We start from the raw sequence: 15,992 nt of genomic DNA, 5'->3' as shown, positions 1-15,992 counted from the left end.
CTATAGACTAGACTATAGACTAGACTATAGTCTAGTCTACAGTCTAGTCTATACTCTAGTCTATAGTCTAGACTATAGACTAGACCATAGACTATAGACTAGACTATAGACTAGACTATAGACTAGACTATAGACTAGACTATAAACTAGACTATAGACTTAACTGTTGACTATGGACTGGACTAATATACTAGAATCCCTTGAAATTGGAATTTCAACTAAAATGGCTGCATAATTAATTATAGACTTTTCTAATGAAATCCTATTCTGAGTGAAACACTATTTCTATTATCAATTAACGAATTTAGTTCCTCTAAACACGTTTATATATATTTTATACTCAGTGATATGTATTTGAGTACTTTTACCGATATTTTTGTAAGAACAAGATAATTTTTACACGTAAATTATTTCTATAATAACTAGCATAACATAACAATTTCAAATCATAAATCACTGCAGTTCCAAATCTTATCAGATACTAAACAAAAGTGATGAGTAACTTGACACGCTTTAGTCAGGCAAAATAAAACTACAATGCAAAATTTAATTATTTAATTGAAAACAAAAATAATATTAATCTTTATAAACAATGGGAAATTCAAAAAAATCCAAAACTAATCTAATCAAAGAAAAACTTCTCGGTTTACCGATTTAGGTCTTCGTTTAAATACTTGTATAAAGCATTGATAACAGTTCCACAGGGACTACACTTATAAATAACGCATCACAAATCATTTACTATCTATTAGATAGTAAAACCAACTAACTAACTGACTGAGAGGGTATATAAATCGGCCAAAACCTTGGCCGCTGAAACAGTAGTATTTGAGATACCAACATGTTTATAACAAAAATAAATTTGAGCATTGTATTGCTCTTGGCTTTAACTAGTCAATTAACTAGTGGCAAATTTAATCCGAATTATGCTTCCGGCAGAAGTACTATAGTGCATTTATTCGAATGGAAATGGGATGATATTGCCAGCGAATGTGAGAATTTCTTAGGACCCAAGGGTTATGCAGGTGTCCAAGTAAGTTTAGAAAAGAAGTAAGAAATTATATATCCAAGCAAATAATATGTTTCTCTTTTATAAAAGGTTTCACCAGTCAATGAGAATGTTGTGGTTGCCAATCGCCCCTGGTGGGAGCGTTATCAACCGGTTTCTTACCTTTTGGTTACACGTTCCGGTAATGAGGCACAATTCGCCAGCATGGTTAAACGTTGCAATAATGTTGGTGTTCGCATCTATGTGGATATTGTTTTTAATCATATGGCTGCCAGTCATGGTTCAGTTGTGGGTACTGGTGGCTCTACTGCCGATCCAGGCAGTAAGAGTTTTCCTGCTGTTCCTTATTCGTCTTTGGATTTCCATTCCACCTGCAGCATTAACAACTACAATGATGCCAATCAAGTACGCAATTGCGAATTGGTGGGTTTGAAGGATTTAGATCAGAGCAAATCTTGGGTTCAAGACCGCATCGTAGAATTTATGAACAAATTGATTTCTCTTGGTGTTGCTGGTTTCCGTGTTGATGCTGCTAAACATATGTGGCCCGGAGATTTAAAGGTAAGTTGTATTCGTTTAAAGAAGATCTGGAGACTTAAGGTCTAATATTATATAGAAGTAGTTTCATTTGTCATTTTGCTAATTTTGGAAAATTTTACTTCCACTGTTGATCAAAACTTAGTCCTGTAAATGCGATCAGTATGTTATTAAAAGTAATACTCGATCTGATTCGATTCTCGATCGAATATTTTTTTTAACTTTTAAACTATAATCAAACTATTAAAAAAATCATATTTCTTACTTTTCCCTCATAGAATATCTACAGTCGTTTAAACAATTTAAATACCGCCCATGGTTTTGCTGCCAACAGCCGACCTTTCATTACCCAGGAAGTTATCGATATGGGTGGTGAAGCCATTTCCAAATATGAATACACAGACTTGGGTACCGTTACCGAATTCAGACATTCCGATTCGATAGGCAAGGTGTTCCGTGGTAAAGATCAACTACGTTGGCTAGTTAACTGGGGTACCGAATGGGGCTTTATGCCCTCCGATCGTTCTTTGGTATTTGTAGACAATCACGATAATCAACGTGGTCATGGCGCTGGTGGTGCTGATGTCTTAACCTATAAAAATGCAAAACAATATAAAATGGCTACCGCTTTTATGTTGGCTCATCCCTTTGGTATTACCCGCATTATGTCTTCCTTTGCCTTTGACAACACCGATCAAGGTCCACCCACTACCGATGGCAATACCATACGCTCGCCCATTTTCAATGCCGATAACTCTTGCAGTGGCGGTTGGATTTGTGAACATCGTTGGCGTCAAATCTATAATATGGTTGGTTTCAAAAATGTTGTTGGTTCTGCTGGTCTTCAGAATTGGTGGGATAATGGCAGCAATCAAATTGCTTTCTGTCGTGGCAATAAGGGTTTTATTGCTCTCAATGGTGATTCGTATGATTTGAATACTTCTCTACAAACGTGTTTACCAGCTGGTACTTATTGTGATGTTATTTCGGGTTTAAAATCTGGTTCGTCTTGTACCGGTAAATCGGTGGTTGTTGGTTCAGATGGTCGTGCTACGATTACTATTCGTAAATCGGAAGAGGATGGTGTTCTGGCCATACATGTTAATTCCAAATTGTAAATGGTGTAAATTTTGTATTTATAGTTATTAAAAGATTTTTAAAAATAAAAAAATGAGAAAAATTTTATAAAAATTTCACTCAAATTTTGGTGGTTTAATTAAGTTATAAGAAAAAATTGATTTTAAGGAGTTATACTAAGTCTAGTCTATTGTTTAGACTATAGTCTGGTCCATAGATTAGACTATAGTCTGGTCAACAATCTAGAATATAGTCTTGTATACAATCTAGAATATAGTCTAGACTAGGTCTGTTTTACAATCTGGTCTACTGATTAAACTACTATAGCATAAACCAGTCTGAAGTCTGAACTATAGTCTGGTCAATAGTGTAGACTATAGTCTAGGATGTAGTCTATACTATAGTCTATTGTCTTGTCTGTAGTATAGACTGTAGACTGATCTAAAGTCTAGACTTTAGTACGATATATAGACTAAACTATGGTCTGATCTAAAGTCTGGTCTGGTCAGCCTTCTGGACTAAAGTCTGGTCTACGTTCTTTACTATTATCTGGTCTATATTAAAAATCATAATCTGATCTAAAGTCTAAATTTTAGTCTGATTTAAAGTCTCGACTATAGTCTAAACTATTGTCTATTCTTTAGCCATGTCTACTGTCTGATCTATAGTCTAAACTACAGTCTGGTCTAAAGGCAAGTCTATAGTCGGGACTCAATTCTGCTCTAAAGTCTAAACAATATTGCAGCCTAGAATTTAGCCAATACACTAGACTACAGTTTGGTTTATACTATAGAATATTGAAAGGTTTATAATTTGTGCTTGACAATAGTCTGGTCAAGAATCTCTTTTCTTGTCTTAACTAATCTGTGTTCTATTCTATAGTCTGTATTCTATTACGTATATCTAGTCTAGAATGTAGTCTGGTTTATAATATAGACTATAATCTGATCTACATTCCAGATAATGCAGCTTTAGTCCGATCTAGTCTTTATTCTCTTTTTAGGTTAGACCTATAGTAAAGGCTATTTAGACTATGTTATGGTCTATAGTATGATCTAGCCTGTACTATACTCTGATATATAGTCTGGACTATAGTCTGATTTATAATTTTGACTATAGTCTAATCTATAATCTGGACTATAGTCTAGGCTATGATACATTGTCTGGACTATAGTCACAATTATAGATCAGACTATAGTACAGGCTAGGTCAGGACATTACCAGAAGGCATGTTAAATTAAGAACGTACCATTCTACTGATTCTACCTATTCATAGTTATATTATGATCTAGGCTATTGTCTGATCTATACTCTCAACTATAGTCTGTAGTATCGACTATAATCTATCTCTTCTTTAGTCTAGACCAACATGTTACAAAGTTCTTTGATTGCCAGGAAGGTCCCATTGCCAAGTACACTTCGTGAGTTGGGAGTAGAAACTAATAATGGTCACATTACCTTGGCAACAATTAGCAGAACATTTGACTTAAATTTCCAGAAAAAAAATGGCCCAAAATAATAATATGGAGCCTTAGCAACCTTAAAAAAAACAAAACCTTGGCAATACTATAGATATTTTATCAATTTGTTTATTCTATATTCCATATTTCAAACGAAAATAAAACGGAAACATATTTTGTAAAACTTACAATTAAAGAAAAATATATTTTGAAATAAATTTTAAATTTTTTACTCTAAAGAAAAATGTTGCGTATACCAGGAATGCCATTATTGCCGGGCACGGTATTTCGAGATGTAAGTAAAATTTTTGTTTTACTTATACACAAATTTATAAGAACTTTTCATTACTTAACCAGATAACTAAAACCCATTTTCCTAAACATCAACATCTTATGCACCAAAAAGGTGTTAGTATGCTATCGGATCGTAAACCTCCGGGACTAGTAGATGCCACTGGTATGATTGTCGATCCCAATTGTCCACCCGTACAAATACCTTCTATATATCCCCCAAAAGTGGGACCTAAATTACCGCCCTGGATTGCCTATGACAAACAAGTTCTCTGCTTTAATGCCTATTTTAAGGAAACTTTACAGGAGGTCTATCATTGTCCGTATCAAGTGAGAAAAGTTAAGATTATGTATTATTTAGAAGATGGCACTATACAGATTATAGAACCAAAAGTTAAAAATTCCGGTATACCACAGGGATGTTTAGTGCATCGTCAACGTATACCAAAACCACCACCATGTCAGACAGATTTTATATCGATTTTAGACTTAAATGTTGATATTACTATTGAGATTTTTGATAGAGTCTATCATATAACATCGTGTGATAAGTTTACAAGACATTTTTTGAATAAATCTGGTATACCTGTACCGGATCCAGTCGATGAACCGGTGTAAGTTAAAATATTTTAATATCAAACTTTATACTTTCTTTTACACATAAAATAGGTCATATTCTGATCAATTTCATATTAGGAAAATGTGTCAAAATCTAAAAAGATAAGTCAGATTCTTATCCTTTATCTAAAGAGAAAATTTGATCTGTTTTCTATATGAAAATTTACTCAGAATCGGATTCATTTTCTTAACAGAAAATGAGTAATATTTTGATATATTTACTATATGGAAAGAGACAGATTCTGATTTATTTTCTATATGGAAAATTGAGGCAGATTCTGATCCTCTCCATGCAGCAAATAAATGATCAAATAATGACCTATTTCCTAAAGAGAAAACTAAACAATCTGTTTAAGCAATCCTAAGATAACTTCAGATAAATATTGATTCTTGAACCATTATTATCAGGGATCCCACTACCGAAATGCGTAAACGATCTGGCATAAAAATCAGCAATCCTGTTCAAAAGAAACATTCATTTGCCCAGTTTTTAGAATACGATAGAATGGTTTTAAAATTTCAAGGCTACTGGGATGATCGTTCGGAATTTGGCGATGTAAGGAAACTAGAAGTTTGTTACTATCTATCCGATGATACCATAGATATTAAGGAACAATTTCCACGCAATTCAGGAAGAGAGGGACCGTCAACGTTTTTGAAGAGGACCAAATTGCCCAGGGTATTAAAAAACATATATTTTAAAAGGCTATTTTAATTGTGTAACTTCTTTTTCACAAAAGGAATTTAGTGGTCTACCTCTACCGGGTCAACAGACCCCACAAAGTTTATTAAATGTATTGGGCAATAATATGCGTAATGTACGCTATGTAACCGATCCTTTAGATGTGGGACGTAAAGATACTATATACTACACCGATAAAGATCTGCAGATTGGTACAGTGTTAAACGTTTACGGTCGAGCAGTGGTTTTAACCGATTGTGATGACTTTACCAGATCATATTATCGTAAAAAAGTAAACTCAAATACAACACAATCCATAACATTCTTCAAATCTAATTTTTTTCCTATTCTTTAGTATGGTATCGAAGATTTTACCCCAGCTCCGGTGCCATCTCGTTCGGATGATTATGTACCGTCTAAACCACGTGAACGTATTTTACCACCTTACAATGGTTGGGGTTCCTATGAAGATTCTGAGGGTAATTGCATTTCCGTAGAACCCAAACCACCTCAAGCTGATTTTAAGAAATTTATACAATTGGATCGTTATGTTTTGCGCTTCGGTGCCAAAATGCTTTCGACCATTAAAGAGAATTGTGAACGAGTATTTATTATTTCGTATTTTTTATCCGATGATACAATACAAATATTTGAAATTGCTGCTAGAAATTCGGGATTTCTGGGTGGTGAGTTTTTAAAACGTACACGCATACCGTTGCCGGGACAACAGAAATTCACTTCGAGAAGACCACAATATTATCAACCGTATAATTTCTATATCGGTGGCACTGTTAGTTTAAAGGATCATATATTTCATATAGTATCGGCCGATGAGTATACATTAATTTATATGGAACATCATCCAAATCAGGTAAGAAATTGCGGAGAATTAAATGGGAAAATATAACAGAATCTGAAGTATTCTTTAAAGGGAAAATGTTTTAGATTCTGAACGATTATCTATAGGGGAAATAGCTCAGACTCTGAACTATATCCTAGGGAAATATGTCAAATTCTGAACTAGTTTCTATTGGTAAAATATCTTAGATTCTGAACGATTTTCTCGAGGGAAATTCTATACTATAGCTAATCTACATTTTGGACATTTGAAGTACAGACTAACTAAACTATAGTCTGGTGTATAGGCTAGACTATAGCCACGATGTATTTCTGCTCTATAGACAATATTGCGGCCAAGGGTCTGGTGTGGTAGAGTCTTATCAGGTTAGACCTATAGAAAGGCTATAGTCTGGTCTAATCTGAAGTCTGAACTATAGTCTAGTCTATAGTATAGCCTTTAGTCTAGGCTATTGTCTGACCTAGCCTGTACTATAGTCTGATCAATAGTCTGGACTTTAGTTTGGGCTATAGTCTGGTCTATAGTCTTCAGCTTGGTCTATAGTCTGGACTATAATATGGACTATAGTTTGCGCTAGTCTGGACCAAACCTGTACTATTGTGTGATCAATAGTCTGATCTACAGTCTGGACTTTAGTCTGGTATATAGTCATGAGAATAGTATAGTATAGTCTGCTCAATAGTCTTGTGAGATCTATAGTCTGATCTATAGTCTGGACTATAATCTGGTCTATATTCTAGGCTATTGTCTGACCTAGTATGTACTGTAGTCTAATCAACAGTCTGGACTATAGTTTGGGCTATAGTCTGGACTATAGTTTGAGCTATAGTCTGGACTATAGTTTGGGTAATAGTCTGGACTATAGTTTGGGCTATAGTCTGGACTATAGTTTGGGCTATAGTCTGGACTATAATATGGGGCTATGGACTATAATATGGGCAATAGTCCAGACAATAGTCTGATCTATATTCTGGACTATAGTCTGATCTTTATTCTGGACTACAGTCTGATCCATAGTCTTGAATAAAGAATGGACTATCGTCTGATATATATTCTGGACTATTGTCTGGACTAAAGTATGGACTATAGTCTGGCTTATAGTCAGGACTGTTTCTGGACTATAGTCTGGATTAAAGATGTTCTTGGGGGAAAATTGTTCAAACTCTGAACTATCTCCTATAGTCTGGACTATAGTTTGGACTATAGTCCGGCCTGTAGTCTTGAGGGATCTATAGCCTGGACTATAGTCTGAAATGTAGGACTATAGTCAGGACTGTAGTCTTTACTATGGTCTGGTCTACAATCTGGACTACATGTCTTGAGGAATATTGCTTAAATTCTGAACTAATTTCTAAATTTTAATTCTTATTCTAGTTCCCATTAGCTGACGTCCAAACTATCATGAATAAAGTTCGAGAAGCTTTACGCAAAGATTACAAAGATTTCGTTTGCAAATGCCTATCGCGGGATGGTGGAGGGGATCATAATGAAACTCGTTTTGTGGGTTATGAAACTTTAAAACAAGCTCTGACCAGTGCTCTAGGAGATAATATAACTAATCATGAAATCATAACTTTATGTCGTCACTTCTCTGCCGAACAAGCACCACCCAGCACCTGTAATAGAGAGACTATACGAGCTGCTGTACATCTTGAACTAAAACGTAGTCTATGGAATGCTATGGATGAACTAAAAGAGCATTTATTCCATATTAATCCGCTTAACAAACCATTTTTGTCGGAAGCTAAATTAAGATCAGTTTTAAAAGGCTGTCGCTTACCTTTTACACAGGAACTAATCGATGATATAATGATGGTTTTAAATCAAAACGATTGTGGTGAAATAGAAGTTTGTGATTTTGTAAATTTCTTGGATTTGGGTTGTGGCAAGACGGCTGATATTACGCCAGTTAATATAGCTTTTGAATTGTGTCCTAAAATTCCTTTCCTGCATAAAGGTAGACTGATAAATTTCCAATGTTTTCTCGAGCATTTGGGTTTGGAGGAGTCACTCAAAAAGGAGGGTGAATAAAGGGTAGATAGTTGGGATTTTTTTAAACATTTGTTCTTTAATCTCTTTCAATTTATGTTTTATAAATTCTTACGTTTTCTTTTTATACAAAAATCCTTAAAAACACTTTATTTTTGTGAAACTTTAAAAAACAAAATAAAATGTTATAATTAACTACATTTATATATATAAAAAAAAGGAATGATTTTCGTTTTTATGCTCCATTATTTTAAAGTATTAAGACATATTTTTTTTCTAAGATCCACAATCACAATACAGATGACAACATCACACTTATTTATAACGTCTATAAAGATATTACGTTATAAATACTTCATACTTTGCTGCATTTAGAATTTGTTAATTTTCTTTTGATTATTGTTTTTATTTTTTACAATTTGGATTCAGTTAACCAGTTAAATGATTGTGGTTTTCTGTCGGATGAAGGACTAATAGCGACATTGATAATGGTTGGTTTATCTTTTAATTTTTGTGCTTCTTTGACGGCAGTTTGCAATTCGGGTATAGTCTTGCAGAAGTAACCTTTCATACCGAACATTTTCATCATCTCTTCGTAGTGAACCTGGACACCCAAAGCGGATGGTGGAGTTCTGAAAAGAGAAGAGTGATTACAATATGAACCTAAGTTTAGAAATAAGTTCCAAATCAGAGCTATTTCCCTTCTACAATCAATCGATACTTACACTTGAGTCAAATCACCAGCACTGCGTATAGAATTGAAAGTATCCTGATCGAAACCACCATAGATACCATTGTTATTGACAATAACAATAGTAATGGGTAAATTATAACGAACCATAGTCTCAATTTCCATACCAGAGAAACCAAAAGCACTATCACCTTCAACACAAACCACCCGTTTGCCCGGGAAACGATCACGACAGAAAAGGGCAGCTGCTATAGCAAAACCCGGACCAACACCCATAGTACCAAAGGTGCCAGCATCTAAACGATGACGTGGCAAAGTATTCAAAAGCATAGAACGACCAATATCCATGGTATTGGCACCCTCACTAACAATAATAGCATCACTGGGTATCTGTTCGCGTAAATGATGGAATACCGCATAATAGTTGAGAGGTGTAGCTGTATTCATGGCCATTTGATGGACGGAATCACGATTTTGTCTACATTTGGTAGACAAAGTTTTCCACCAATCCTGATCGTTAGAGAAACGATAATTAATGGCATTCATTTGTTCGAACAAATGTTCGGCAAATGGTTTAATATCCGAATGTATAGCCACGGAAGCGGTAACGGAATTGTGCAATTCTTCAGCGCAAATATCAACCTAGAATAAAAGGTTTGTTTAAATGCTTTTGAGGATTAAAAACAAAATAGTTATGAAAACTTACTTGAATAAACTTAACATCTTGATCATAACGTGGTGGCTTGCCAAAATGCAAAATCCAATTAAGACGAGCACCCAATAATAAGACGACATCAGCTTTTTGCAAAGCCAAAGTACGAGCCGATGATACACACTGATCGGCTGTATCGGATACCACACCCTTACCCATGGGCGTTGGCAAGAAAGGCAAATTGGTATTTTCTATAAAATGTCTAAGAATATTTTCAGAATGCGAATAGGCAGCACCCTTGCCAATGATCACCAAAGGACGTCTGGCTGAACGCAATAGATTTGCAGCTCTTATAACATCTTCATGTGAGGGATAGGCCAACGGAGGCGAGGGATAAGCCAAAGTTTTGTAGATTTTCTCTTCGGGAGCTCTAGATTGTAATAGATTGCCGGGAAAATCTAAATAGGCAACACCAGGACGTCCAAAGGTTGTATAACGTACAGCTTTCTCCACATGTAAAGGTATAAGAGCCACAGTTGGAGGACGAGCAGCATACTTGCAATAGGGGCGAGACAATTCCACTTGATTGCATTCTTGAAAACCACCAATGCCCTCATGATCCTGGCTAGTCGAACCACCAATAACAATTAAGGGCCAACAGTTGACTTGAGCATTAGCCATACCACCTAAAGATTAGAGATTTAACATTTTTAACAAATCAAAGTTCATAATTATTCAATTAATCAATGTCAACGAAATAACTTATAAAAGGAATAACAATTGCAACCAAACAATCATACATACCTGTAACATGTAATAAACCAGGTCCCGAGACTACCAAACACACACCAGGTTTACCAGTTAAATAACCAATTGCTTGAGCAGCATAACAAGCAGCCTATTAAAATATTTATAGTAGAAAAAGTGTAGAAAATAATAGTAATTGTTAAATCAATTGCAGCACAAGTAATTGGAATATAATGCAAGGATTTATAATTTAATAGAAAAAACGACAGGCAATTACTTACTTGCTCATTACGCATACCAATGTATTTAAGACCAGCCGCTTGGAATGCCATTGATAATTCAACAACCGGTATGCCAATAATACCGAAGACATATTCAACACCCTATTGGGGAAAGAAGAATGTTAATTAATTAGTTATTTTATTATAATTTTTAATTGAAAATTTGTTTTTGGTTTGTAATCCAATGCTAATCTGAGATACAGTGTTCTTATTGATAATCGTTTATTATGCCTTTCATATATTTTCCAAAGAGGTTAATAAAATTTTGAAATTCGGCATAAGATACATCCTGGTACAGCCTGAGAAGATGCCAAGTTGATTATAAAGACAAAAGACTTCAACTTCACCTTTTTCTCCAATATTTCGTGCATGAACCCTAGACTTTATCTCCTGTAATACCTATGTCATCCTTTGTTTACTCTTGCTTCTCAGTAGGAGAATTTTTCACTGCCGTCCATCTATAAGCAAGATCCTTATCAGAAAACGAACCCTGATTCTATAATATTTGAGTGGTGTTGGTTTTACCAAAAGAGTTACACGAAAAGCCGAGAAAACCATCAACATTCAGGTATGGAAGTATTAAACCTTAATTATGTTGTTGTTGTAGCGGCGACACGTGTAATGTCGGTGTGGCTGGTCATTGTTCGTTGAACTTCGAGTCATTCTGGTGCAAAGAACCGATTGTCGTGGAAACAAACCTTAATTATCAATTCCTCTGGTATGGATTAAAATTGTCATCTCTTCGTCTCTCCTATATGCAAGATCTTTGTCAGGAAACAGACCCAGAGTTACTTGAAATCCTGGGTTTTCATCAACATTCAGTTATGGAAGTACCGAACCTTAATGATCAACTATTCTGGTATTTATGCCCTCTGCTTATAACGTCCCCGATGTTCCTAGCTATAACTAGTAGATATAGGTGTATAACACTTTTTCTATAGAAAAAAACGAGTATACCAGATTTCTATAGAAAAAACGAAAGTAATTTCTAAAGATAATTGACAATGATGTGTTTAGTTCATACACTAGCGTAAGAGTAAACCATATACTACCTCAAAGACTAGGCAATAGACTAATCTATGGACTAGTCTATAGATTTATTTAACAAAATGTTTTGTTGTTGTTGGGGTTGACATCCCTTGGCCGAATAATTCGGGTCATTCCGGTACGTAGAACCGGCTGTCGGTTCTACGTTCACAGACTGGTCAAAAGCGTTGTCAATTAAGTATTCTATTAATCACTATACGGTTTATTCTATAAACTAATTCACTGACTGATCAAGAGACTAGACTATGAAGTATTGTATAAAGTAGTCAATTAAGTCATCTTTGGATTAAGCTATTGTCTAATCAATTAACCAATGGTCTAGTCTAGAGAATAGTTTATTGTTTAGACTATAATACACTAGTCTATGGACTAGTCTATGGACTAGATAATATTAAAGAGTAAATAAACTATTTCACAAACTATTCAAAAATCTATGGACCACTATCTGTTTATCCATCTATGGACTACTCAATATACTAGTTCACATACTGGTGAAGAGACTTGACGATAAAAGAAGCTATTAACTAGTTTAAGATCGTTTATAATAGTCTATGGAATAGTTTATAGACTAGTTAGACTATATTGAATAGACATCTTAGAGCGGGTTTCTTACTACTCAGTTAAACTAGGCTTAACTTGCTGTTAGATTTAACCGATGATGCTGTTTTTCAGTTATGAATTTAAGTTCAGTTAACTTTGTAAGTATTGTCAACTTTTCACTCAAAAACATAAACAATGAACAGCTGTTTTTTCCAAATAACACTTTTGTAAAATAAAAAATTTTGGAAAAATGTTAAATGATCATTTAAAACATCAATATATAAAACAAATCAGAAAATTGCAATTTACTTAAAATATTAAGGTTTTCTTCTGCCGAAATCATAGTTTTTTTGTTTTTGTTAATTGTGCTTTTTCACGATAATAAGTAACGTTACTGTTTACTGAACAACACAAAACATATATTAAACTAGGTTTAAAAAAAGGAAGGTAGATTATCTTTATATGAAAAACCCGCCCTAAGTAACGTTACTGTTTACTGAAAAACACAAAACATATATTAAACTAGGTTTAAACAAAGAATGTAGATTACTTTTATTAGAAAAACTCGTACTTATTCTATAAACTAGTTTATTAACTAGTCTATTAAGATTTGAACTACGTCTACGTAATTACTTTGTTCGTTGTAAAAAATTTAGTTTAAAAGTAAAAAATAACTAAAATTTCCCTTCCTGCCACATGCTATAGGTTAATAAAAAATATATTTTAAAAACAAGTAGGAAAGTATAGTCGGGCATGGCCAACCATATAATACCCTACACCATGAGTATATTTTTAAAATTTTTACTTTTTATAAAGAAACTTTTATGTTGAATATTATTTCAAAATATTTAAGCAATTTATTGATAATTGGGAAAAGGATATATTTTTAAATAACAGTTAGTTTTGTTGAGTTTCATTGCGATACAAATGGTTACAAGTCAATTTTAGACGTTTAAGTCATTTTTTGAAGGGGGGTTTATATGGGGGCTAGGTCAAATATAGGCCGATCCTTACGAAAATCTGCAGTGTCATTTATACTTATATAAAACTTATTTATACCAATTTTAAGAGAGATAATAGAATATTTGACGTAATTATGGCATAAAAAGTTCAAATCGGGAGATACGGTTGTATGGGGGCTAGGTGATATAATGGACCGATTTCAACCATTTTCAATAGCCTTCGTCCCTGTGCCAAAAATATGCTTGTTCCAAATTTCATCAAATTATCTTGAATTATCTTGTATCTTGCGCACAAGGTTTACATGGACAGACAGTCGGAGGGACGGATGGACATGTCTTAATCGACTCAAAAAATGATTCTGAATCGATCGGTATACTTTAAGGTGGGTATTGGACCAATATTTTTGTATGTTATAAACATCAGCACAAACATATAATACCCTCCCCACTATAGTGGTGTAGGGTATAATAATCTTAAATTCGACTTAATATAAACCTACGTTTAACTAAACAAAACTAAAATAAAAAAACTCCAAAAAAACCCCGAACAGCAAACTCTAAACTAAAACCGAAAATTTAACAACTCTGTCAAAAAATTCTTGCAAAAAAATTAGATTTTTTGTTTTTTAACATTTTATTGTTGTTTATTATAAAAATAATTTGTTATCAAAAAAATAATATACTTTTTATAAGCCCAAAAATATAGCTACATACTTATTTTAATAAATATGTGTACTATATAAGGCAATTAGTATAGAAAAATGATTGTAAAACTTTATCATTAACAATATGAATTAACATGAATTAGGCACCTCAATGGACTTTGAAAAGTAGCACTTCAAAAATAAAATTTTATTTTTAAAAAACTAAAGAAATTAATGTATAAAAAACTTTATATTTCTTAAAAATCCATAAAATAACAACCTTTTTCATTTCTTTGTTTGTAACAATATTACTACACAGATATCTTTTCTTGTCTAGAGGGGGCATCAATGATGGTGGCCACAAAATATTAATTACTTTTTAATTTTATTTTCGTTGTCACTTCCTACTCTCATATCTTTTCCATTTTTACACCACTCACCTGTTGTACCAATGATTCGGCTATAACTTGCGTAGCTTCTATTTCGGGCATATTGTTTAATTTATTGTTAAATTTTTGTTGAAGAAAAAAAAAATAAGTTTATTTGGAAAAAATTTTTGTAATTTGTCTTGTTGGCCCAGAACACTTGTTTGCTCGTCCAATGGCTGCAGCTGATTATATGCAGAATGTTCGAAAATAATAAGAAAATATAGAAAGAAAAAAAATACGATGATTATTTTCAGTTTCGCAAGAAGAGGAAGCTATCAGTATTTAGCAAGGTTTTATCACAAAGATATTTGATTATTTTTGGTGTTTCGTGTCTGTCAAATTTGTTTTTGTTTGCAATACAACAAACCGAAAAGCAATAACAACAATTGACAGAAAATGACTTTACTCAGAGTATTTATAAAAACAAGTTACCTATTGTTTTTGTTTTTATTTTTTTGTTGTTATTAAGCTTTCATTATCTATATAAGTTTATGTTGAAAAGAAGAAGCATTTTAGATAAATCACAACGAGTAATCGGTATTTAGTGTTGTATTTTCTAATGTTACAGGGTTGCCGTCAATTTGATAGATATTGTGATGCCAGATATAAAAAGTTTACTTAATCTAATAGGAATTTGGGGAATATATAGGAATTTCTTTAGGATATGAAAAAATCTTACTAATTTTACTCAATTTGCATTGAAAATTTTTTTACTTAACGATTAGCACATAAGATAGATAGATAGATAGATAGATAGATAGATAGATAGATAGATAGATAGATAGATAGATAGATAGATAGATAGATAGATAGATAGATAGATAGATAGATAGATAGATAGATAGATAGATAGATAGATAGATAGATAGATAGATAGATGGATAGATGGATAGATAGATAGATAGATAGATAGATAGATAGATAGATAGATAGATAGATAGATAGATAGATAGATAGATAGATAGACAGATAGATACATAGATACATAGATACGTGTAGATACATAGATATGTATAGATACATAGATATGTATAGATACATAGATACATATAGATACATGTAGTTAAATTCGTCATGAATATTTTAAAATATTATTTATTTTTTTAAATAAAACACACGATTTTAATTTCATATAGGAAAAGTTTTTATTTAAAATATATTATATGTCTATCATTTATTTGCTTGTGTTATTAATATAATTAATAATAATTTTCTTTTCGCTTTTATTTTGTTACTTAACATTTAAAAAAGTTTATTACGATTTTTAACCAAAAAACTTAAAAATTATAGTTTTATCTTAAACAGTTAATAAATTTAACTTAAAACAGATGAAGAAGATGTCAAAACACAAAATAAAACCAAATTAAAGCAAAATTATATAAAGAGAAACAATAAAAAATTGTTAACAATTGACCAGGAAAAATAAGTCTTAACCATTGATTTCTAAATAATAGGAAGTTCTTATATTAAGTTTTAAA

The 15,992-nt window shown here is 32.9% G+C and overlaps 3 protein-coding genes across 3 annotated transcripts; 2 read left to right on the top strand and 1 right to left on the bottom strand.

The window, feature by feature from the left end:
* The first annotated feature begins 587 nt into the window (after positions 1–587).
* Positions 588–2,748, top strand: LOC111684658 (alpha-amylase A-like). Its single transcript, XM_023446874.2, has 3 exons — positions 588–1,033; positions 1,100–1,570; positions 1,825–2,748. Exons 1-3 carry the CDS (start codon positions 842–844, stop codon positions 2,662–2,664), a joined length of 1,503 nt encoding a protein of 500 aa, XP_023302642.2. The 5' UTR covers positions 588–841; the 3' UTR covers positions 2,665–2,748.
* Positions 2,749–4,235: 1,487 nt separating this feature from the next.
* LOC111684652 (EF-hand domain-containing family member C2) lies at positions 4,236–8,705 on the top strand. The gene is made up of 6 exons (XM_023446867.2): positions 4,236–4,378; positions 4,441–4,988; positions 5,401–5,671; positions 5,733–5,966; positions 6,030–6,545; positions 7,908–8,705. Exons 1-6 carry the CDS (start codon positions 4,328–4,330, stop codon positions 8,562–8,564), a joined length of 2,277 nt encoding a protein of 758 aa, XP_023302635.2. The 5' UTR covers positions 4,236–4,327; the 3' UTR covers positions 8,565–8,705.
* Positions 8,706–8,748: 43 nt separating this feature from the next.
* On the bottom strand, positions 8,749–14,842 carry LOC111684644 (2-hydroxyacyl-CoA lyase 1). The gene is made up of 6 exons (XM_023446858.2): positions 14,527–14,842; positions 10,894–10,995; positions 10,670–10,763; positions 9,920–10,551; positions 9,248–9,855; positions 8,749–9,154 (listed from the first exon to the last, which is right to left on the bottom strand). Exons 1-6 carry the CDS (start codon positions 14,575–14,577, stop codon positions 8,935–8,937), a joined length of 1,707 nt encoding a protein of 568 aa, XP_023302626.2. The 5' UTR covers positions 14,578–14,842; the 3' UTR covers positions 8,749–8,934.
* Positions 14,843–15,992: the final 1,150 nt, after the last annotated feature.

This window comes from Lucilia cuprina, chromosome 6 (genome assembly GCF_022045245.1).
Source record: "Lucilia cuprina isolate Lc7/37 chromosome 6, ASM2204524v1, whole genome shotgun sequence".
In the NCBI taxonomy this organism is placed as follows: domain Eukaryota; kingdom Metazoa; phylum Arthropoda; class Insecta; order Diptera; family Calliphoridae; genus Lucilia; species Lucilia cuprina.
The sequence above is the reverse complement of the archived record's forward strand: the minus strand, read 5'-3'. Positions and strand labels throughout refer to the sequence as shown.

What these genes read in the sequence shown, in the direction of transcription:
- LOC111684658 (XM_023446874.2), top strand. Translation starts at nt 842, where the DNA reads ATGTTTATAACAAAAATAAATTTGAGCATTGTATTGCTCTTGGCTTTA. An exon ending in AGGGTTATGCAGGTGTCCAA is followed by an intron (nt 1,034 to 1,099) that starts GTAAGTTTAGAA and finishes CTTTTATAAAAG; the next exon opens with GTTTCACCAGTCAATGAGAA. An exon ending in TGTGGCCCGGAGATTTAAAG is followed by an intron (nt 1,571 to 1,824) that starts GTAAGTTGTATT and finishes TTTCCCTCATAG; the next exon opens with AATATCTACAGTCGTTTAAA.
- LOC111684644 (XM_023446858.2), bottom strand. Translation starts at nt 14,577, where the DNA reads ATGCCCGAAATAGAAGCTACGCAAGTTATAGCCGAATCATTGGTACAA. An exon ending in CCGAATCATTGGTACAACAG is followed by an intron (nt 10,996 to 14,526) that starts GTGAGTGGTGTA and finishes TTTCCCCAATAG; the next exon opens with GGTGTTGAATATGTCTTCGG. An exon ending in TGGTTTATTACATGTTACAG is followed by an intron (nt 10,552 to 10,669) that starts GTATGTATGATT and finishes TCTAATCTTTAG; the next exon opens with GTGGTATGGCTAATGCTCAA.
- LOC111684652 (XM_023446867.2), top strand. Translation starts at nt 4,328, where the DNA reads ATGTTGCGTATACCAGGAATGCCATTATTGCCGGGCACGGTATTTCGA. An exon ending in CGGGCACGGTATTTCGAGAT is followed by an intron (nt 4,379 to 4,440) that starts GTAAGTAAAATT and finishes TTACTTAACCAG; the next exon opens with ATAACTAAAACCCATTTTCC. An exon ending in GATCATATTATCGTAAAAAA is followed by an intron (nt 5,967 to 6,029) that starts GTAAACTCAAAT and finishes CCTATTCTTTAG; the next exon opens with TATGGTATCGAAGATTTTAC.